At 33.0% G+C, this 26202-nt stretch overlaps 1 protein-coding gene across 1 annotated transcript in view; it reads right to left on the minus strand.

The window, feature by feature from the left end:
- Positions 1-443: 443 nt before the first annotated feature.
- The window catches only part of LOC127854521 (uncharacterized), a 40972-nt gene continuing 15213 nt past the window's right edge, over positions 444-26202 (minus strand). The window contains exons 5-8 of the mRNA XM_052389587.1: positions 4298-4424; positions 4066-4210; positions 2423-2564; positions 444-679 (exon numbers count right to left, since the gene is read on the minus strand). Of these exons, the coding sequence (XP_052245547.1) occupies positions 444-679; positions 2423-2564; positions 4066-4210; positions 4298-4424 (650 nt within the window). The remainder of the gene's footprint in view (positions 680-2422; positions 2565-4065; positions 4211-4297; positions 4425-26202) is intronic.

Raw genomic sequence — 26202 nt, forward strand, 5'->3', positions numbered from 1 at the left:
ATTATTTTACAATGCAGTGTGAAGTTATTTTACCTAAGTAATATTTAAACTTGACAATCTATTTACATATCAATTAACGTGCTACCAAACCCGTGCAATGAGAATATTTACGTTACTTACTGTACATGTACAATGAAAAACCAACTGTCGTTCATTGTAAAATCACATGTAATACAATGATCTATGGTTGGGTTTCATATTCATGTAAATAACTGTTCAAAGTAGACCATACATTTGATACGTATACATATCTAGAATACATCTAAACGTAGCATAATACAATTTACCCATAGATGCAACAAACACATCTGTCATAAACAAAATGTATAGAAATCGTCTTCATATGTTGAAATCTACTTAACATAACCCATCGACCTCTTGTTTGTTTCAATTTGTTGTCATTTACTTAACGTGCCGATCAAGTTTTGTAGCACCACTATTAGTCATGTAGTGGTGTTTGTGGTGTCAACACTTTCATAACCTCTCGTCGTGTCCGAGGTCTTGGGTGACCCGCATGGTAAAATATCCCTGCTGAAGAACAGGAATATTAGTGGATTGCACGCGCTGTTGAGGGGATATAAGCGCTGCAGCTCGATATAGTAACGGACATCGAGCACGTTGATTTGGTATACGTCGAGAATGTGAAACACTGTTGCCGGCAACCAGCAGATAAGGAACGCTGAAATATTCAGAAATTAGTTTACCGTAAAATGCGCAGTATGGTTGCGCATACTGAGGATAGTTATTGTTAATGTCTTACCAAGTTCCATACTTTAACACCTATACACAGATTTTCGTATGAGAATAAATGAGTATGAGTACCATGACCAGGAAACGTATTGCTTATTTATAGGTTCAGCACTTGGCTCGTTAGACAATTTGTGCTAATTTCGTTCCCCTTTTTCCAGAAAACAATAAAGTTCATAACTGTAATTTTCAAGTCTTCAAACTTCTGATTAGTTTGTGTAAATAATTGCAGCTATGGATCAATAATAAACGTAACACTTACTCCAATCGTTAGAATTACTGTAATACAATCACTTATTTTAAATTTTATACCCACTGCTGTTTTTCAATAACATTCATTTCACTTTTGATCATCGCAGTTATTTACACATGCTAACTATTAAGCTTTCTCTCTTAAGACAATTAAATTCATGTGATGAAAGTAAATGTTTAATTATGATACGACCTTTGTTTAATTCGGTAAACCTTTTTTATACTGCAATACAATAAATTGAAACTGTTAGAATACAACTACAAATGATTTTTTAATATAATCATGATATTAAATGGTTTAATATTTTGTAAACATACATGATATTCACAATATTGTTAACATGCCTTTGTTGTATAATTACCCTTTTCAAATAAGCAACGAACCATGCTTTACAAAAATAATTGTATGACGGTGGTATACGAATTGTGTGATATATTATTAACGGCCTATTAAATATATATGTTTCGCCGAAAAATGGTATACTTTTATTTCAGAATGAGAAATAGATGCAACATAGAGGTAACGTATACACTATTTTTGTAAACCGAATATACTTGTATAATAAAAGAAAGTGTAGCATTTTTATAATACACATGTCAAGATATGTGTATTCCTTCATATGTTGATTTTATGCAACTCTCTATAAGCACAGTTACATTTGTTAGATACTATATGCCTTATCGTTTTATTAAATATCTTATATGTTGTTAAACAATAACAAAATAATTATAATGACATTCACCAATATTATGTAATTGTATTATTTTATTTGAATCAATTGCATACGGGTAATATTTGTAATATAGTATACACTTTAACAATGTAAATTAACAATTGCAATTTTTTTTTAAAACGAAAGAAAATCTTACCAAAGCATATTATCAATGTCATCTTTATTGTTTTGATTCTGGCTTTTGGTAGTAAACCACTGTTTTTGTTTACGTGACAAGGCTTGAAAGTTGAATCTGAAATAATACACAACGAGATGTCATTCTGACTTAAAATGTAACTTAAACGCTTTGTTCGTATATATAATAATAATAATATATCTAATGTCAGGTATTTGTTAGCTTATCCGTTTGGTTAAAGTTGAGCACATAAAATTTACAATAAAGCTTGAAATAAAAATAACAATACACAAAATAATTCACATGTACTAGTCGTGAGAGTTGTTATTCTTTATAAACGTCACTTTATCCTAATTTTTAATTAAAACTTCGTTAAATGTTGTTACATAAATATGTTTGTTATGAAATACATTTAACATAGTGCATTTACGTCATTATCTCAATATCCAAAAATATTAAAAGTGGTATTGAGAGCTAAGATAAAACGATCCACGTATCGCAAATAAGGAAAATTCAAAATATTAAAGACAATAGTCTTTGATGCCTTTGTTCGATGCAACAATCATATGTTTACCTTCCAGTATAAAATTCATTTCAGTGAGATTTTTGCTTTCCCTCCAGTGCTTCCAGACGACAACCGTGATGCCTTTGTAGCAGACAGAGACAGCGAGGAATGGAATGAAGAACACGAGCAGGAGTGTGAACCCAACATAAAGCTGAAATTGCATTAGAACCAAATACACCTATTAAAGAATGAGATATAACATTATTCACAAATAAATACAACTTCTGTCACAATCATATGAATGCTGCATTCTGATTGGATAATGTGTTCAGATGGCCGGTTTTACATTTTCCGATGAACCCAATTCGTATGCAAATTTAAACATGAATATTCATGGCGCTTCTTTCTGGTCATAAAATAGTTGCCAAAATGACGTTATGTTTTACTCGAAACTAAATGGCATTGTTTTTTTATTGGTCAATAGCGAAATGACGTTATATTTTTTGCGCGAACTTTAACGGTATACACGTTTAATGTAGATGAAACCAAAACTGAAAATAGATCCATACGCTAGATTAAAAGAACTTGTATGACCATTGCCTCGATAAAATTTCAGCTTTAAGATCATTTTGTGCTGTAATTATAAGAATTAAATAGCATTTTTGTGCATTTCATCGGCGTATGAACTGTCGGGAAAAATACACATAATTTATGCATAAACGACGTGTTTATGCAAATTAGGCGTAATTTTCCCGACAGTTCATACACCGATGAAATGCAGAAAAATGCTATTTAATTTTTAAGTATCGGGCTAAGATGAAGATCACGAGACCGTTGAGGGAGATGATGACTGCCGCCATAAGCAAACAAAGCACAGAGATGGCAACATACGATCCCTGCAAACGAAATAAGTATAATACCACCATGACCATTAACCAATTTATGACTAGCGTCTAGCAAAAAGGCCTTGGCAAACAGGGTAGACCCAGATGAGATGCGGCGTCTCATCAGGGTCTGCGCTGTTTGCTGAAAGGAATTTCTGTAAGAAATATTCTAAATATAGAAATAAATATACTAGACATCCCTAATTTTGGAAATAAATTGATCCAATTTAGAAGGTATAAATGGGTTAAGACATAATAACCAACCGACATAATGCGTATTACATGATATATTCGCTCCTGTATAACCTTTTATATCAAAAAGTGATACGCAGAAAAACAAAACGAAGTACATATAATTGTCATGGTTTACAACTGCTTTTGATAATGCATTAACATGAGTTGATTAGTTTCGTTTCATATTGTGTATTAAAACCATTCACAAGTTAGCAATGTATTTCAGTATTCAAATAGTACGTTAACCGACATTAAGTGTTTGTAATTTGCTATTGTGCCAGCTTAAGTATGCGAATTTATTTCATTTTATTAATATGGCATTGACGTTTCAAAACTGAGTGAACGAGCAATGCACACAACTGACACTAACACGTCAGCGGGTTTTGAAAAACGTTACTGGGTGGTCAAGTATTTTTCTTATACCACCATTGGATATAAAACATTGCATTTAAATAAGTTAAAGACTATGTTGGGCGTATTACAAAACCTGGTGTAACTAATTATAATCTTGGAATAATGTCTATAGCATATTATTGAACATATAATAATTTGTATTTGTATCAACAATATACACATTCTTAGACGTGTGCCCACTGCACTGTGCTGACTGGAAGATAAACCTGGACGACTCTCATGCAAAATGAACGCCGCATCATCACCTTTCACAAGCGATGCCTTAAACGCATTCTGGAGATCAAGTGGCAGCTTCTTATCCGGTACAGCGACATCCTGGAACGTGCTGGAATCCCAAGCATGTTCGTCCTTCGAACTAAACGTCGCCTCTGGCTGCTTGGTCACGTACGCAGAATGGAATATGGACGCCTACCAAAGGACGTCATTTACGGACAGCTTGCAACTGGAAAGCGACTCGTGGGTCGCCCAGCCATACGGTACAAGGTTGTCTGCAATAGGGACCTCAAATCTAGTGGCATCGCTACAGTCACCTCGAGATCCTGTCCAAAGACCGCACCGTTTTGTGACAGTCAATACATCTAGGAATTCAGGGAGATGAGGCTGGCAGATTCGAGCATACAGCTCAAAAGAGAAACCTTTGAAAAGCGCGCACCACCATTTCCCCGACGGAAAGCCTCGGTGTTTGTTACATGCACCAATGACTGCCACTCCCGCATCGGCCTGCTTAGCAACACTAGGCGTTGACCCCTAAAATGATTTACTCAAAGGCACAACAGCATAGTCTCACGAGGCTCAGTTCGTGCGACAAACCAACATATAAGAGGAAAACGTTGAACTTTACATTTAGCCATTATGTGAATCTAATGAAGACACATACGTGTTGTTTTCTTGGCCTCAGCGAAACACTACCAAATTAAATGCAATTAGTGAACGAACTTATGATGTGTAATAATCACATACTATTTGTTTTCAATAAGCATCACAAACAAGTTGATTTACTTATCTTATTCGTTGGTGTTGTATGTTAATTTTCAGATTAATCCTTAGTTGTATCGTTTTGTTATAGCCTTTTAAAATTGCCATAGCCGAAAACAATGCATAATCTTGATAATAGACGCATAACTTAAAGCATAACAACATATGTATGTCAGTAATGCAGAGTTTTATTCATAATTTGCAATTAATGTTGCAGATATTTTATGTATTGTGAAATAAAATAATTTAGTTTTTTATTTAGTTTAGTATTTCAGTATTTTATGTCATACATATTTCAACGTCAAAAAGCGTGTAAGTTGATAGCTTTTGAATTATAATTACTGTGTGTGAGGTTTTATTTGATTGACATTTCCTTGATGTTGTGAAAAGCACATTGAAAAGGCACTGTACATAAATAATGCACACAATTTAAAAATAACGTCTCCGTCGGTGATTTTGATATCTAATGTCTAACATTACAGAGTAAACAGAGTCTAAAGGCTTGATGAAACGCAGTAACACGTGTGTGTTGATAGTTGCATATGTTTATAAAATGCTTTTACTCAATTTTCATATATCGAAAATAAAACGACTACGTTATAAAAATCTTAAATATTTCCACCTTGTTACAAGTTACAATTTTAAGTAAATATGACAAATATATAATAAATGTTCGTTAAAAAAATAAAATTGATATTAAGTATTCAAAATTGATGATTAAAGAGACCAATAAATGAATGAATTAGTATCAGTACTTATACGAAAGTCATACACTGTAAGTGTTTATTTTGAAATTATTTAATTGATAAATTGAATGAATACAAAGTTATGATACATCAAACTGTCGATCAAATAATCATACTTACAGACAAATCATGCTGGACAATCCCGCTTTGATTCACAGTTGAATTATAAATCTTCATCGATTTCGTTTTACTTGTTTTCGAACACAATTAAAAACAAACATATATATTATATAATTGCTTGTTTCATCGTTTTTTATAACTTCCTGTTAAAATAGATGGATGTACAATATTTCCTCGATAACAACTTCCAGATTAACACACGTGTTAAATACGTAATTACTTAAACTACATTAAACTATTTTTACATTTTGTGTCTGCTTCTTTGTGACGTTCAAATAGTCCCAAATGTGCCAATCACTCAGTCTGCCATAGCGCATTGACGCCTTGCCAAAAGTATTCTAAATACCTGATGCTCTCACAGAGTGTCAAGTGTTTCGAATACTGTGAAATCATTTATTGTCGCCAACACGAAATTTCGTCATTTTATTTTCGTCGGCACTTAAATTCGCCAATTCCTGACTTTGAAAAAAATTAAATGCATCAGTCAATATCCGATTTGTTTGTCCGAAATATATCGCGGTTGCGAAAAATCGTAGTGGGGAAAGAGGGAGGACACTTGAGAGTCACTTGCAGGAGGTGGGACCTGTTTGTCACATTTAAATATACTAGTCTTTTATTATCAGGTGATCAATTATTTGCCCCACATTAGTGTATCATTATTATGATCAGCGGATTAGTGGGACCGAATACCCGTTAACGAGTGTTTGAAACCCGGGTTTGAAACAGTGAATCCAGTTGCCAATTGGTCTTATTTATTTATTATCATGGCAAAACTGATAATATTCTTAATTCTTACCTTAATCGGCGCAAATTTGAGAAGGTGCGAAGATTATTGGTTCAAATTAGAGTCAGCAAACTATTTGGTCAGTTTTTAAAAAAAAATTCAAGAGTTTTGCATAGTAAATATTTGATAACATTAAGTGCAATAATTTTCGGAAGTGTACACTTAAAAGTGCATTATTGGACAGCGGTTTCATAGGGCAAAGTTCAGATTTAATTGTTACAACCAATGGACGAGTGAGTTTAAATTAGATTGAACGCAATAGGATACAAAGCAATGTTATATTGCGTCATACTCAGCCATTCGAAACACGTGCTTTCTGGGGATTTCCTAAAAATCGCGAAAACATTAAAGTGAATTTCTTAAAACAATTTCCCTACGTTTGGATGGAACTAATCGTCATGATTGCTAATTTCTCTTTACCTGTCACGTTTTCAATTGCTACTTGTTACTTGTAACACTTATTTGAAACATGTATCGTAAAACTTGTAATAGATGTCAATGATTAAACAGATCGATAGCCCATAAAACGAAGCACAAGCTATTTTTACACCTGTATTGTAGTTAAACGCAAACAACCAAACACAAATCAAAATGTTCGGTATTTATTTGTAATCAACGCCGAGAATGTATATACGGTAAGTAGATACACCATCATCTTTTAATTTTGTTTATTGTCTTTGCTCCGGATCTAATCCGGTGCGTGGAGGCTGTATATTCTTCTGCAGCAACACTGAAGAACACAATACACACAATGGGTAATGAAGTTGTTAACAATTAGCGCTTGTCATTACAATTCTACCTAAACGAAGTCAACGCAGTCGATACAGCTGTACTGCTTTCGCGTTTTAGAGCAATGTCACGTGCCAGTTAAGTACACTGTGTAATCTACCCCCTTTTGTGTCAAAACCGGATTTATCTTGATTACGTTAAAGACGGAGTATGTATGCGTTGATAACGTTGGGTCTTAGTGCCTCATGCCTTTGGAAATTCAGTCTTAATTTGTTCAAATATGGGACATAATTGTTCGTTAGGATCTTGAATTCGTCAATCGGTCGACTAACGATATATACGAAAATTAATGCCTGACGATATATAATGGTTTCACAGTAACTGCACGCTGTGAATGTGAGGCGAGAATCCAGTTGACGTTTGCTTTTTGTCAGCGTGTCCTATTTTATTCAGTATGATCGCACGACGCGATCCCTCGTTTGACGCAATACTTTTTTTATATTTAAATCGTAGCGTTAAGTGACACAACACCCTTTTTATCATTTATTACTTATATGTATTATATGTATATAGTAGTTTAAATAGCATTTTGTTAATATTTTCAATGGTGGTGCATGTATGTGTAATGTGCCGTTGTGTGCAATGTGTACCTAGTCTCAATATGCTTGTAATTGTCCTGTTTATTAAACAAAATACATACATGTATTTTCCTAATTTAAATTGGCCTCCCAAGAATATGATTTCTTTATTTTTAGAAACACAAAAGAAACGTCAGCAGCATCAAGCAATTCTTTTTTTATATCGATGAACGGGACACACGACCCAAAAAGTGTGGTGTCAGTTCGGATTTATTTCTTGTATCGTTTCATTTACTGTACTAAAATGTAAATCATTTAAACAACGTTCAACTTCTAGTATATACGCAGTCTTATTGGATGTTTTTAGTAACTTACCATTCAAACCAAATGATACTTTCGATATTACTATTTCTCTATATCCAAATTCTTTCCAACTGAAAATAGTTATGCAATATCTTCTATCAACACATTGGAGTGTTATGAGTTTTACTAATATATGATTATAATTATAAGTTGTACTAATACATGCTCATTAGACCCACCTTAGAAATATTTCAGTTGTTCGAACATATTTATTATTAACACACATATAATTTAATATCTGGCTTTACCACATGCCATACCCTGTTTTCCATGTAATATAACCATTACAAATATTTTTATTTTACACTTGTGTAATATACTTTTTAAGCGTTTTATTGGCTTAGTGTTCGTTGGATTTACTGATTTTATTTTGTTATTTTGATGAAATGACGTTGCCTCGTGAAATGACCTCACGAAATGTTACAACATTCGGAATTTATCATTATGTTTGCTAAAATATTTATTTAAATTGCTCATTTAAAAGCATGTGATAACAAAGATCTGACACTCGTTGTCATTTCATACCATATTTTATTAAACTCGTCCAGGAAATTCGTTAGGAAGCTCGCCAAAGGCTCGCTTACTAACAAAATTCCTGAACCCGTTTAATAAAATATGGTACAATATGACAACTCGTGCCAGATCCTATGTTTCTACATGCATAGGTCATTGGGTTTATAACGTTCCATTTTATTTATATTTTCTCTCTGATAGGCGTTTCTTGTTTGATTTAATTATTTTTAATTTGTTTAGCAGTCACATAAACAACCAAGCTATGTAATATGGAATTTTTACACCCATTATTGCTGCTTCTTCCTGTACTTGCGCGATGATTATCTGAGATATTAACTCTATGATTCTACATTCTCAAATCTTTTCTATAAAGAAAGAATGTAGTTGACAATTGTTAATAGTTTTATTTGATCGTTTGTCAAAAAGTTGTAATTCTGTTACTCTTGTATCTTCAATGCAATTGAGTAATTAAATAGTAATTGAATTGAATGCGTTTTAATTCCCTTTTATTATTGTTTAATTTGAGTTACAATGCTATGACGTTAAATTTTATTTACACTTGAATGTATTATGAATATTGCTGGGCCAAGTGTGAGGTTAAGCGCTCTATAACCAGGTTTAAACCCCCAATGCTTTGCATTGACCGTTCCAAGGCGGTGACCCCAGCTTTATTCATATTTTGTGTTTATGTTGGTTTGTATTGTGCTGTATTGTGCTGTTTTGTACTGTTTGGGCGATCGGTCACTTGCCTTAAATAAAGGACTAACTAATTGTTTTTAATGAAAATTCAATACTGCTCCAGCAGCTGGAGTTTCACTTCTTTATATTGTTTGCCTTTACTATAAACATGTTTGATGTTGTTATCAAAATACTGAAAATGTCGTTGTATTTGAGCTTAAATCCTTAAACTTGTGTTTACGAATTCAGAAGAAAATATGAACGACATGTTTTAAAGTCTGATTGCAAGTAAATATTGTCAAGTTAAACATGTACAATTAACAATGTAATTTCAATTTTTATAACAAAATGTATGATTGATGCTGAAACTTCAGTTATCCCATGCGATAATAAAATATTTGTTATTGATATCCTATTTAATATCAATTGTCCTCCAAGTAAAATTGTTGGTAGAAAATTGTTTGTAGAAACAATTCCTTTATACTGCATCAGTGTGGTGTTTTCACACAATCCAATCGTCTCATGAAACCCGTTGTACTTTTTTTACGTCCTTAGCTAAGGCTTACTAAGAAGCATTGAGTGCAGCATTTGAATTTGAACATTTAAATCTGTGTTCCCATAAATTGACGTGCTATATTTCATTTAAAAGCACAGTTACGCACAACTTTTTTCTTTTTAATGTTAATGTTTACTCAATTTGAGCTGTACCAATGTTTATATGATGTTCCGGATCGGTTATGTATAGGCTTATGATACATTACCCGACATTGAACAGTGTTATCGTCCACAATAAACACATTCAAGCATAATGTCTGTAATCTACATGTTCGTTATGGGACACTAGGCCATTTAAAGTTAACAATATCATGCATATCATCCAAAAAAGAGCACGTCCCACTCGATTTATTTAAATAAATAGTAATATATAATTTAGTCAAAACGAAATTAATAAGCATTTATTACAATGTAAGGCATGACGCCGCAATAAGGCATGATGCCACAGAAAGTCTCTATTTAACATTCAGTCAGAAAGCCTGTAAATTTTTAACACAGCATAGCAAAATTGAATCTGAAATGGATATTTTGTTTACTTAACGCAATTTAATGATTTCTATGATCTGTTTAAAAAATGAATGACGTGTAGACTGCATCAATTATGTTGTAGAGACATCAGTAATCAGTTATACTGTATTGATTGATCGGTCGATCGATTGATTGATTGACAAATACGTTCATGAGCTTCACGTAAATCTTTTCGGAGGCTCTACTTTTGTAGAGTTGATGTCCACAATGACAAGTTTACATTTATATGCTGCGCATATTTTTAATTTAATGAAATTATATTTTATATTTCGTTTTCAACTTTAGTTCCTTATTCATGCAATGCCATTTGTATTTCAGTCGGTGAAAGTAGTTTTAAGGTTAAAAAAAATTAGAAAATAGCCTTTTCTTTTATTAAAAAACACGATAAAATATTATTTATTACAGAATCGTGAAAAACATATTTATAACCGGTATACAGTGCGTTCATGGTACATACAACGACAAGTGTTACATGCACAACTACCAAGCATTCATAAGTCTTTATCAGCTATATATTAACAATATGAGATTGCCTTAACATTAGTATCCGACGAATTTTTATTGAAAATAATCATGATAATGTGTTAAATATTGCAGTGTAGAAAGTGTAACACCATAACAAGTTCTTACACTTTATTATATTATACGACACACTCAGTTTTGAACCGTTGTGCATTGTCGTCTTCAAAAATTACTTCATGCCTTCGATTCGATAAGCTCTGTACAGTTAAAATAAACATGCCAAAATTCCTGACTGAAACGTAATGCTTTAAATAGTGTCGATTTGTATTTAAATTCGACTGTTCAATAAGATTTGCATATGTTTGTATTATTATTTCAACAATTATCTTCGCCTTGTTTGAATGGTCTTCATATGACTTCAGTAATTAGTTGATAATCAAGAAGGTGGTGGATAAAAACCGCCCTGTTCGCGATAATGTCATTATTGTTTCTATTCTGATGGTTATCAACTTATGTCTTTTGCAGGCATCGTATGAAACTATCTCGTGTTATGTCTCTGCTCATGGCCGCAGTCGTCCTTATCCCTTCATGGTCTGAGAAAGCGTCTTCTTAGGAAGGCAACAATAGATCTCACTCCTTCATATTTCTTTTTGCAATTTGTAGACTACTACGTTTTTTTTATATATACGACTATTTGAACCATATTAAAAGAGATTCTTATCAAGCATGTCATTTTGTTCTGCATTTACAACATACAATACTCTTATAACTGACTGTTAATGCTAATGAATGATAAGATAGTGTTTGTCTAATGTGTTTTGCGAATAGAACCAACTAAATTGACGTCACGAATGACCCCCTTAAATACTGACATTTCTGTAGTATTCGCATTTTTACTAAATATGCATGAACATCTTGGAGCATTCACGTATATCAATCACGCATGATAGAATATGGGACCTTTTTATACTCAATGAAATTAGTTCTACAGATATATATGCGTTAAGTAATATCAGGCGTTGATTCGGTGGATCAAATAAATGCGCCTTCGTTGACTTTCAGGTGGTGTTTTACATGCAAGTGCTACATCTATAGCGAATCATTGAACAAACTTTTATTGGATTGCACGATGTCGAACCGCTCGCACTACGGCGACTTCGCAAGAGTATTTTATGATGGAAAAATAATTGGAGCCTGAAATACACGCAACATCAGTTTTATGTGCTACCAATCCCTCATGTGCACTAAATATCAATAACTGCACAATCTATTTAGAGTATTGGTCTGAACTTTCATTACGCTATTCAATGAAACACAACTATGCATATTTTGGTATTTGTATGAACGACAATAAATTTACAGATGAAATATATGTTGTATTGAACGGTATTTATATTGGATGTCATTACAGTACATGCCATACTGTTTCGTTTGAAAATTGTCGGATAATTTATTATTTAAACGATGAGGCAGATAAACCAACTGGGAAATGATATTTTTATCATCCATATTTTGTTCTCAACAATTTACAATAGGAACAAATCTCTATTTTAATATCACTTCTATTTCAGAGTTCGATTATATCATATATATTTTATCGTTTCTTATATTTAATGTAGCTATATCCATTTTCAGCGACCGATCCATCACCCTTACACTAGCCGTTCCTATGTCTTAAACTATACAATTGTCTTAAGAAATTCCAATTCTTAAAACATTGTGAATTCCACCTCACCTGAACATGCGTAAAGTTTTTTTTTCAAAATTTTATCTCTATGTGTATGTTTCTTGATTTTAGACTCAACCGAAAGTAAACTAAAATGCTTCAAAGTGTAGAAATAAAGAAATTCGTATAACTTTACTAAGGCACATGTATGATCGATAGTTAATAAAGAACGATAATAAACTAAAGGTACTTACAAGACGTACAACTCACTTATGTTTTAGTTACTCTCGCTTATCAATTAATTCACTGATTTTAGGGCTAATAGCAAGCTGTAAGATAAACATAACCAACCTCATTTATTGTATTAGCACCGGAAAAAATGCTGTTATCTGTGATATGTTTTGAAACGTTAGTATATTGTTTTTGATGCCCCAGTTTACAACACAAAAATATTTATTCCCAAATCTTCCTGATTTATCCTTGTTTAATCCTGTGATGTAATCACAGTGTTTAGTACGTGTGAAGATCCTTTTAACATTGCTACAGTTTTAGAACACATAAAACAGAACAAACATAGGCACGATAAACTGATATTTTATGAAGAGGGAATATGGAGGGCGGCTTTTCCAACGCAAAACACTGGGCTTTCAATGTTACAGCCGTGTACGTTGACAAGGAGGGACACTCACTCTTATGGTGTCAAATGGTAAATCATCAACGACGCTTTAATGAAATGCCTTTTACATGATTTTAATTAGGAAATCAATTTGTAACAATCGAGTTTCAACGCGTAGACGATCTTCAAGTGGAATATGGTGTCTCAATGAAAAAAAACCTAGTTTTTTCAAGGACATTACAATTTCTTGAAAGCAAATACCCACCCTCAACGCCTCATAGCAAATACCCACCCTCAACTCCTCATAATATCTGACTGGCATCGTTACATCACGCGCTAATTAAAACAAGGGAACAACAATTTCCTCAGCAGAGCGCTTAGCACCTCTTAGCGGTACCCACTGCTATCATAAGTAAGCCACATGACACGTACGGACGGATTTAAATCTTTAAAATTTAAGTTTTTAATTAAATTAATTGAAATCAAATTAATCAGATACATTGTCAACATTGTTTACATAGTGTATAGCCACTTTCGGGAAAAATAAAATAGGAAGTAATTTATAAAACCATATGCAATATACATGTTTGAATGAATCGACACGCTTATGAGTTGATGCGCGCGGAACGAATCTATGCAAATGTTGATAAAACAGAAGTTTTGTTCCTTTTCCAAATGCAGTTAGAGCCAATATGAACAATAATGCATTGGAACTTAATGCTGCAAAACGAATATTCTAGGTTTAAAAAGCAATCGTCCTCAGTTTCAGCGCCTTCTCTTTCTTCGTCGCGATTTCGAAAACTAAATGATGAAATAAGTATCGGGAAGTAAATTTTCATAATACAAGCACTATCGGACCAGGTAACTTTTCTGGATACATTTTCATGTTGTACGTTTAGGATGTGCACAGTCACACACGTTCTGATTTCCTTATTATGATACACTAATAAATTAAATAACACATGAACAAAACAACGACGATACAGCATAAACATTTCATACCATTAAGACTAGTGCAGTTTTATAAGCAACATCAACAATAATTTCATCATTTTATGTAAGCAATTACTGTGAAACAAGTATGATTTGAAATACACTTTCGAAATAAACACATCAAGGTTATTTTAGCTTGCTTTTCAATAAAACCATTACAACTTGCTTTGCGTAATGAACTTGTCAAATTCCATTGGTTTGAACTTCTTAAATGAACCTTTATGATGCTTAAATAACTAAAAAAGCAAACCTGTTATTATTTTCAATTAAAAACTAACAAACTAATTCTGCTCAGTTTTTTGAGGATAAAGGTATTGGTTTTGGTCAAGATCTCGAGAGAACTCTAAATGTATTAATTTTTTGTCAATTCACATCATTGAGTATTTTGTCGCGAAACAAACTATGAATCTATAATTATAGAAATTCGTGTCAGAAAAGAACTATCATTAAGCATATACAGGGTTTTATATCAGCATATAAATCGTTTTCTTTTTTTTTCCATTATAGTAGGAGCTGGCATTGTGACTCTAAAACAATACGAATGCAAGCATTATATCCCGATAGGAACATAACAAAATTAGCATAAACACTGATCCTGATGTCTGTTTGATATAAATAAAAACCGAAAAGACATTTGCAGTAAACAAACTATCGTCAGCATAGAACCTTTTTTAAATTTTACCATTAACCTGTAAAACATCAGCTGCATCATTCGGAACGAAATCGTATAATATTCTCTAGCCCTCTATTTATGGCAAGCGACACAGTGCCAAAGTGTCTGACAAAAGATATACGTATTAGACATAACACGAAAACAAATACGTTACAAATACACAGAGTAAATATACCTGATCCACAGCCTTGGAATGCGCAATATAAAGCCATAAGGTTTTTTTACAGGAAGTTCGCAGGAACAGTGTAACTGACTGAGATCAATGTATTGTAGTCTTTTATTCTACTTGTATTCTTCCCATGAACAGCGATTGGTTCTTGTTGGTATTTACCTTTTAAAGTACCATTTGTTAACATTTAAGTTAAAACTTACAAAAAGATCTTTGCGATATGCGTTGTGTTTACCATTGTCCGTTAAGTCGGGAGTGATCCATTTGGTGGCATCAAGGATGGCAATTGCAAAAAAAGATATATCTGATTATACGACGATCATCAACTTTACTGCACCTTAATTGGTGTTTTTAGGTACGTAAGGATCCAAACGTGGATAGGGTTTATCATAGGTAATTCTGTACTAATGTATGGGAGATATACTGTATTTTTAGCGTTAGGGAGAGAAATAATTCGCAAGTTAAACTATTTACTTTCCTAGTGTTAAAATATTTCAACAAACTTCCTTTATCCATAGATGAAGGATGAAATGGCTATTGGTATTATGTACGTAATCCAGATAGCGCCATCTATAATATCACCCTTTTTCAACAAGGGCGACACTAGAAACACGAAACGATACACGATATTTTGCATGACAGTCGCGGCAACGCGGCAATTTTGATCGAATAATGCACAGCTAGTGAATTTATTTATGTCAACAAGTGCATCGGAACTCTCTCTCATTATTTTGCATGAATTTAGAAGACTAAGAAGACCATTTCTAATTTAGACGTTAGAAATATTATAACCGAACAAGCGGGCGATAGCATTGGAATTGTTATCGCCCGCTCGTTGGTGATGATAATTATTACGCTCGCCTGTTCAAATTATAACGATAAATGAAGTTTACTTGTGATTCAGTAAAAAATGGTATATACGCAATGAACTCGCTGTTAGTGAATATGTTGTTAGGTTAAATATATTTTGTTTGTATTAAATGTGTATGCCTAGCAGATTGTGATCCAAACTGTGGACGTTATAGCACAAGAGCAATTATTCACTTTGTTCATACTTATAACTAATTTTCCAAGAGCTATTTAATGATAGGCTAAATTCAAGTCATACTATAACCGATTTTGTTCGATGTTTGTATAAGCAATGAATAACTTACAAGTAGATTTTGATGTTTTAAAACCCTTGTTCAAAAGTTGTTTCCAAACAACTACTAAAAAAGCTATTGCAGAAGTGTTTTTCTTCCTTTACTTGTAAGAAGCCTTTAAGGTGTATGACAGAGAGCACATTGTGTTATTCCTTAGAATGCCGACAAGTTGCATCATGGTCTTTTTTCATGGCTAATGGTGATTATTAACGGTATGTACGGCATTCTGCGATAATTACAATAACTTATCAAACCACATTGATCTGGCTTGCATCTTTTTAGATAAGTGAATAAACTCTTATAGCTTCGCACATTATTAAAAAAACACTCTATATATAAAGGTAAACATCAGGAGTGGCATCTTGGTCGATACCTTCTCGGATGAAGAGTATATACTAGGGATGTAACAGGTTACAAAAAACATTAACCGATTAAACTTTTTTCCATAACCGGTTATTAACCGCTTAGCCGAAAAACCTTAAGTAGTAAAAATGTTGTAAACGTTAAACCGCTCGTATATATATATAATATAGAAACGAGAGTAATTTGAAATCACTTGCAATGAAAGCATGTCCTTTTCAAAATAAAATTGTATTATAATATTTATTTTAATAATTTTGTAAAAGGCTTTGTATTTATTATTTCTGTGTAAACGCATATAAGTTTAAAGTTACTAGAACTTCACATAGCTCATTTTCACTTGTCATTAATTAATTTTTTGTTGGGCCGCTCATGTTACGTTCGCTTCGTATTGCTCACAAAAATGTTGTTTTTCTTTGTTCATTCCGTTTTGATTTTTTTAACTTGACTAAACATTAAATAAAAATGATTTTAAACAATTATTTAAACTAGTACAATACTGCCCCACAGTACAAACAAATCAGCAAACATACATGTATATGCAGAAAATGTAAAAAACAACAGTGTTCATTTGGTCAAGAAAATGACCTTCCACTTGCTTGTGGCTGTAGCGGTTGCGAGCCTTGGTAACAAGACGACCTGTTTTCGCGAACACTCACTCCGATGGCACGAACGTTAATGGCACGGACAAAATCTTCCGAATCACGTGCGCAATTGTTGGGAAACGCTGTTTATTTTCACACCACCATGTCAACGGGGTGCCATCGGGTTGTCAATTTACGCGCATGTTTGTTAACGTACCGTAGCGCGCAACTTTAAGGCAATTAAATGATGATGCAAGTGGTTAACCTGTAAACCGATCAATCTACCAAAACGACCAGTTAACCGGTTATCTTGTGACTACTGATCTACGCATATATTAATTTATTCATAAGTAATGACTAAAAAATAAGCATCGTTAATCGGCATGGACAAACGCATGTTTTTGCGATTTTGGAAACGTCATCATTTACTTCTTTTGCATAATGAGCTGGTTCAGATTTTTCAGCAAGTTTTGAATTGCGTCCGAGGAAAGGACCAGTTAAAATTAGGTTTCATCAAGTGCACAGAAAAAATCATTTTTCAAATTAATTTGATCTCTCTCCCCACTGATTCCATTCCGCGAAACCCTTCAGGTGTCACAATTCTTTTGAAAACTAAAAAAATGCTTTGCATTAAACAATTCATCACAGTATTGAGAATGCAACTCCCTTCAGACATAGTTGGGTCTCAACGACGTTGAAAGAGAGATAACAATGAATATATGAATGTCTTATAGATAACAAAATATTAATTATCTCACTAAAAAAGTTAAGATGGGAAAATGACTTGCCTATAATGGCTATATTTCAAACAAGCACTTGTGTTTATTGAATATTTAAAATAATTGCATCTAGTGATCAATTGTGTAAATACATTGTTTTACGAGTTCAGTTTTTGAAAATAACGTGAAGTGGGTATTTACATCGTATGCTTTCCAGAATTAAATAAAGAAGTTGCTGTTTAATGTTTTTATATGTTAACATCTAAAATGTGATAAAATATTTTAATATTTAAAACACATAATGAACATGACTCGATAGTTTCATCTGTCTTTAGAACAACGTTGTTGTTCAGCCTTGAGGGACCAGGGATGCAACTATATTTAAGTTTGACAGCTGGAATAAAAAAGGCAATATCAATAATACAAATCTGAAGAACAAGCGCACATAAACAACTAACGACGACTATGTACAAAGTGAAAATTACCGATGACAAGGACGTCACTTTCTATGTAACGAAAACAAAATTGCAAACATCGGAATGGCCTTCGATCAGTGAGTTAATGTCGTACTCAAATCGCGGTTTCAATTATGACTTTATTTAAAATGTTTTGATATATATTTATATCGGATCAATAACATATTGAAGTCTCTGGGATTAAAAAAAATAAACTTTAACATTTGCCTGTAAATGAAAAATGTAAAAGCGACGTTTATTATTAGTCCACACCGGAGTTATCAGTAAACAGCAAAAATACAACAACAAACAACACTCCCGAAAATGAATACAATTTAACAGCATTCAAAATCAAAACTATTAAAACTTTTTATAAACATTGTATCCTTTTAGTTCTTAGTGGTCTTAAGGCAAAGTTTTCAAATTGTTTAAGTATATAATATACAGTAAGCGGTCACAGCTAACTTATACGATGAAAACAACATTCTCAGGGATATAGTTTTAGTTCAGGGCGCTTAGTTAAATGAATGTTGCATGCATACGTGTGTTGTCATAGAAAGTAGTTGCATTGTCTTTCAATTTCACGTTTTGAAACCTCGTGTGGTATAGAAAGCGGTATGTTTGCTCCGAAAATTTAAGCTACGAAAAAACTCTCTATTAAGGAAAGTTTAACGATTCAAGACCTTTTTATGTCTGAAAAATATGCCTAACTTGCAACAATAGAATGTTATGATGACTTTAAATCAAGTGATTTGATGCTAATTTGCAAAATGTGCAACCATCATATACAAAATTCAAAATCATGATTATTTGACATAAGATTTATAATCGTTCAAATAATGTCCACTTTAAGTGTCAAGTGGGTTTTTCATATTCGTTCAAATAATGTCCACTTTAAGTGTCAAGTGGGTTTTTCATATTTTTACAGCAACACAGTTCTTAACTTAATTTACTTTAGCGCTTAGACACATTAACAAAGTTATATTGTGTTCATTGTCAAAGATTGACCCTTTTGACATCAATCAGAAATGAACTCATGTTATAAAAGTCAACACTGACTAATGTTTAATTTGTTTATCAAATATGTGAGATGATTTATCCAAAACGCATGCGAGCGTTTTATGATAACCTTACGATCGTTTGTGAACAATCTTGCTATCGTATGACTTACTGTTAACGCGATGGAAATTCTGATACCAGATTAACGCATATAATCAGACGTTGTAAGTCGTATAACCTGTTTAATCATTTAAGCCTATGGGAAAAATTCTAATCTAATTATCTTGGTAACAACGTTTAATTTATATCCTGGTATGACCACTAAATTCGAAACCTGTCGACAGCAAGGCTCAAACACGAGGTGTAAATCATTTTGATGAAACCGTACAATCAGTAAAATTATCATGAATGTACGCGTTTTATATATTGTCAGTACGGTCATTCGTTTGTATCACATTATAAAGGCGTGTGTGCCTGTAACCAGATGACAAGAAGAGTGGAAGGAAAGTATAAAAAACTAAACTAAGGGAATATTATGCAATAAAATGTATTTTGGGATCGAATATTTGTTGTCTTCAACAATCACAACATTGTTATTGTCAACCAACGAGAACTCCCCTTTGTGTGTTGTGCAAGCCTGTATATTGCTTCTAATCATATTTTAGATTGTGAGAATAACATATTACGGTGGATAAACTGCATGAACTCAACCGCTATAAGTCATGAACGATATCAATAATTAAAACATTAATCACTAAACATAACTTTTTTTTGTCAAAACCATGTTAAAACTGTTTTCTGGACTTTTTTTCCTGAGAGAGCAATTATTTTTGAACACGTGTTTTATTGAACAAACATTAAGATTTTATGGCAATCGCTCGAATTGATATGTCAAAAATTGTCTCCAGAAACCGTATTGTTATGCGATTAAACATTAAATTTCAATTCAGTCAGCGAAATTCACGACACAATTGAAATCATATTTCAAAACTTTTTTTAAATCTAAATACGTTTCAGCCATGTTGTAATCACGAATTGAAAACATGTCCAAAAAAGTATAGACATAATATGGAACTGTCCTATCTGAATTTCAATGCTCTCAATATTCTAGCTATGTTCGCAGTATTGAAGATTATCAGATATAACAGCTGTTCAAATTGTTCGTTTATGTTTTACGAAATGTTAGATTGTGACGTTTCTAAAGAAATTTTTGCAATATTCAGCTTCATTTACAGGAAAAATAAAGCGACCGGATGAAGAGACACCCGATTTTTTTCTTGAAGACTTCTCTGAAGAATCGCCAAGTGGAATGGTAATCGTCGGTTGATGGATAGTGGTTTTACTACATTATCTGAGGAGGGTTGGCTTAGGAAACTTCTACGGGCGCCTCTGTTATTCTAGCTAATACCGTCAACCCTCGAGCCGAAATTCCTCTCCCGCTGACTTCGCCGACTCCCGAAACTTGAAACGATAGATAAGTGGAATGGTAATTATCCGCAGGTGGATAGTGGTATCCCTAAATCTCCGGAAGAGGAACAGGAAATGCTTGGTTATGGATATGGTACCGTAGATGACGGAGATGGTGGAGCTTGGGAAGAGATGAAGACCGGAGTTTTAACGGGGTGGCCCTATGAAATAATGGAAGTGTCTCAGGACGCAGGTTCACAGTAAATTAAGCGTGCTGGGGAAACATTTCTGGTATTCAGGTTGACGGCTGGTGACTTCAAGAGAGGTCATAAAGGCGGCGAAGTGCGCGCAAAACGGGAAGAAGGTATTTGTTAATTGTCAGCACCCCATGGCGGAGTAACCTTGTCATTTTAATGGTAACCAGACATGTATTGTCTTCAAAATGGCTACCAGTGCAATTAAGATATTATTGGCCACCGTGCAATGGTCTATTTAGATAAAAAAATATTTCTTTGGCGAACACCCTGGCAGCCGAGGATAATTTTACCTACTTTGGCTCAAAATTAAATTGTGACCTAAAAGGTCACGGGATCAAGTCTGGACATAATTAATTCGTGAAGACCTCAGCGTTGACTGTCACTTTAACAAATAAAGTTTTACCATTTACGGTTATTCATATAGTTCATTGAAAACCCTGTCGGGAATCATCATCAAACCTTTATCAAACCTAACATTATAAAGCGTTGCAACGCAAAACGATTGGATAATTTGGAGAGTTCTGTTGTTGTCGTTATTTTGTGTTTCACTTCGAGAATTGCTTATATGATGTTTACAATAAATCACTTATTGTTTGAGCACGGATGCCCAAAATGTCTTAGCGTTAGGCTGTTTCTCCAGATGCAATTTGAGGATTATCATTTTGTATTTCTTTAATTGTATTCTTGTTTTTTAACCTGAGTTTTTTAGATTCAATGTTTAAATTTGTAAAAATTAAGCATTTAGTGACAATACATGCCGTAATCTGTGAAAAGGTCCTTTAATCAATATCACTTTCCTCATTGATGTTTTTTTAAATATCTGACAACTGTAGACAATAAAAAGAAATTAAATTGGTGTTCGAATTTCTTGTAGCCATTCGATTGGCCTACATTAAAAAGTCGAACTTCATGTCTTGTGACTGTAAGCAATATAAATACATTCAAAGAGCGAACAACTGCAGTGCCTTGAGCGCTTTGATTTAACAAGGGTTTGGTCTTTTGTGTTTTTTTACTCTCATGTTATAATATCAATGAGTAAACAATTTCCATCAGTTACCTTAAGTATTAACCCATATATTTGAGCTCGATTACATGCGCTTGATTTCGTTTCATGGGTAGAACCAGAACTCTGCGGACACCTTCAGAACGCTCCTACAGTGAGGATTGAACCCGTTACCTCCCGATCGCTTGACGGACGCCATGACGACGTTTCTATTGCCTTGTTAGCGACATTCGAACAAAGTATTTAAAGCCGTGAAAATAACGTGTTATTGATGAATACTCACAATTACAAGAATAAATGCACATTTCTTAGAATTGTCTATGCCCCTCACACATGCACACACACTAACAAACGTGTTTTAATTATCAATGTAAATAATGGATCGTTGATGTGTACATACCAGTAGTATTAATGCCATCATAAAACAGGGACCAAACTTTACATAATCTGACCACAAAGCGGTAAAACCATCCTCACTGAAAGATCACTAGACTAAATAGAATTGTTTTTCATAACTTCATTAATTTAAGAATCCTCATTATAGTTTTATTTTTTGTTAATGCATTGTGTTTATGAAGTTTTCAATGTAATTCTTTTCTAAAGATCACATAAATGTTTATAGATTCATGCATGATTCACAACTACAAACATTAAGAAATGCATATCGCGAGCCTCGTTCTGTAAACATCGATTTATTATTGCGTCATGAAAGTCGCTAAACTTGCGTAAATCGTTATTTACGCTGTTCCGGTAAGAACTCATGGAAAATATACATTTGCACAAATCGTTTGTGTTTGGCAAATAAATTATCTTATAACAAAAGATTTTTACATCTAACGTTAAATAAAGTTGACGACAGTGTAACTTATCTTAGGTAATATTTACATTAATAACTCATCATTCACTGAACTGATTTTATTTTTAGAAAAACAAGTGTTTTGAATCCAACATATGAGACATTACATACATTAATACATCTGTAAAAACTAAGAAGGATTTATATTATAAGGCCAACATGGTAGAACAGAATTGTATATTTCCTATGGCGAACTATAAGAGCTCTGAAAAGTAACGATTCAGTTAACTTTTTTTACGAAATACTTCTTGAAATATTCGATGATTTTAAAAACAAATGTTAATTTAAAGAAGCGAATTACATTGGCGTTTACAATTTAGGCAATACTGAATACATTACAAAAATAAATTCAATTTCACAATGATAACATTCGTTCAAAAAATACTATTAGAATATAGCAATTTAACGTGTCACTTAACATACTTTCTGATTTACGCAACTTTTAGAACTTGTAGACAAATCCGATATGTTTTATTGCTCGGATTTGGCCACATCATAATTGTCTAAAATTGGCTAATCAAACTGGAATAATCAAATCTCTTTTTCACAAGACGGATATTGCTGCAATCTAGATATTGGAGTTTCTCACTAGTGTTCATTAGATAACACACTTACAGATATTGCTGCAATATCATATCATAAATGACTTGTCTAGACTAGATCTGGTTAAGAAGTTCAGTTCAGATATGTTATAAATGTTTCGTGTTTATGTTTTTCTAGTCCTTATTAAGTATTGCTGAAAAAAATAATTGGTGCACACTTTTAAATCGTATAGTCATTTTAATGTGTATACAATACATTTATTTTGTAATCGAATTGCGCAGGAAAACAAGACCATTGTTTATAAAATTCATAACTGCTGAGTTTTAATTCTTAATTAATATTTATGTAATTATAGTATCGATACTTGCACAACTGAAAAGTTCATATTGAAGATTGTATTATACAATGTCATTTACATGCAGTAAATGAAGAATTTCACATTGATGAAAACAAATACATTTTGTTCTTTAATATAGGACCGATGATCTTCTGATTATAAAGCATTGCCAGCCCGAACTTATACATATACATGTATAATTGGTGCGCATTGAACGATATTAAAAAAAAAGAAAGATACAATAACACTCTCAAAGGGATGAGGTAATTGTTTGTTCCGATCCGCTATTTTAACAAAATATCTAATAAGAATGTACTTTGTTTGTTAAAATTTAAAATTCATTATTGAACTGACTTGTATAAAAACTTGCAAACACGCCACACATTCAAGACACATTCACACAACAATACAGAACAGAATGGAACAGAAATTTATTATATACCTGTTTAATGCTTTTAACAAAATACAGGTTGTATCAATCGTTGAAAAAAAAAAATCCCGTATTACGCTTCTCGCTGTTTCCAATTCCGTATTACCTTACTAGCCGGACTACTTCGACCAATTTAATGAATCACATTACGCGCTTCGAAAAAATAAATATTTTATATTACGAAATATATTACGTAGTACATCGTGTGGCGTCATTTCTGTGACGGAACACAATAGTTTTATCTAAACTCTATGGAATTTAAGGACATGTCGGACGTGGTGTTTTTTAACAGTCAACTATTTGTTAAAAACATCGAACGAATTCAAAATGTTTACACGTTAATTTACATAAACTGCATTCATACGCGTCTTAAATAAACTATGGCGACCCGTTTTTGTCATTGTTTTGTCAGTTTTGTTAAAGAAAAAATACAATTGTTAACTGTTTTTGTTAGTTGTTGTATATAATAAATGGAATATTGCGCTAGTCAATTGTTCTAAGAGTTTGTATCACTCTCGTGGCTTGTGCTATTTCGCATCACACTCGAGGCTCCGCCTCTCGTGTTATACGTCATCACACAAGCCACTCGAGTGATACAAACTTATGGAACAATTGACTAGCGTATAATTCCGTATGTATTACGACTTGTCCAGTTTACACAATAAAATAATACACATATCGATATGTCGTGAGAAGAGAGAGTGTTCAAATAGAAATATGTAGGATGCATACTATTTAACGTAATACCATTGAAGTTGTTTGGAAAATAACTCTTCTTTTTTGAAAATATTAATGCAACACGAACAGTGTGGCTGTCATACCGTTTTTATTAATGGAAATAAACTAAATTAAAAATTTGATTATTTTATGCATACCATGTCGATTATCATGCTAATAATAATAGTAAGTAATAAGCATAGATAACATATGGCAGAAAATTTAACAATCAGAAAAGTCATTGTATATGTGTTTAAACAATTGCGCCAAAATAAATAAATGTGTTTTTTATTATGAAAATGTATATCTTTATCCCTACTGGATATTTAACTGAGTATGTGTTTAAAGATACAAAATACTTTTTAAGTTGTATAAATACATGTTAGAAATGGCTAATTTGTGCGAAGTTACATTTAACACAAATACTTTTACAGGGGCGTAGCTCGCATTTTTTGAACTGTAGGCCCGGTTATGAAACGTAAAAGGGGGGTATGTGGGGCCTCCCCCAGATTTTTTTTTAAATTCTATAACGGCTTTGGTGAGATTTAAAGCATATCTAGACAAATAATAAGATAAGAAAATACCTGTTGACCTGTTTTTCTTTGATATTTTACTTGTTATTTATATACCAAAGAAATACATTTTAAAACAATATGGAACAGAGAAAAATTTACAATCGTTACATTCAACTTATTCACAAGTCAACCCATGGGACTTCTTTCCAATAATACTCTTTGCATGTCTATTACAGCACCGTATTCAGTCAATGGATCGGGATAAGGGGGCAAATGCTTCATTTTAAATTTCCGCGGTCATAAACATCATTCGGAATGTTTCTTAAAAATCCAACGATAATCTATTACAACTTACTGTAATGTTGACAGTGAGACAAGTAGATCTACATGTAGATCTATGTAAACTTGTAACAGCAAGTAACGTGAAAAGAAGCGAAATAGAATCTAGTCACATTGAAAGAAGTAGAGTTTATAATTGGAAGGTATGTCCTTTGAACAGTTACACGACCAGAATCCATTGTCTGACGATAATGTCAATATGAAATGCAGATTTTTAACACCTGACCCCTCAGGGTCAACATTTGAATGCGTTTTTCGAAGTTGAAGCATATTTTAGTAATTTTCATGTTTAAAAAAAAAATATAGGCCCGGGCCTGCTGTGCCTAATAGCAGCTATGCCCGTATTTTATTGCAGGAAGCTCCCGATCATTGAAGCGGAAGGGGTATCTGCGTTAGGGATGTCAATTAGAGATTACTAATCTGGTTCAAAGAAAGCTGTGTTTAGTCTAAATAAAAATTATTTTGAAATCTTAAATAAGAAGTACATCAATCGCGGTGACACTGTT

Source organism: Dreissena polymorpha, chromosome 13, assembly GCF_020536995.1.
Source record: "Dreissena polymorpha isolate Duluth1 chromosome 13, UMN_Dpol_1.0, whole genome shotgun sequence".
Lineage (NCBI taxonomy): Eukaryota > Metazoa > Mollusca > Bivalvia > Myida > Dreissenidae > Dreissena > Dreissena polymorpha.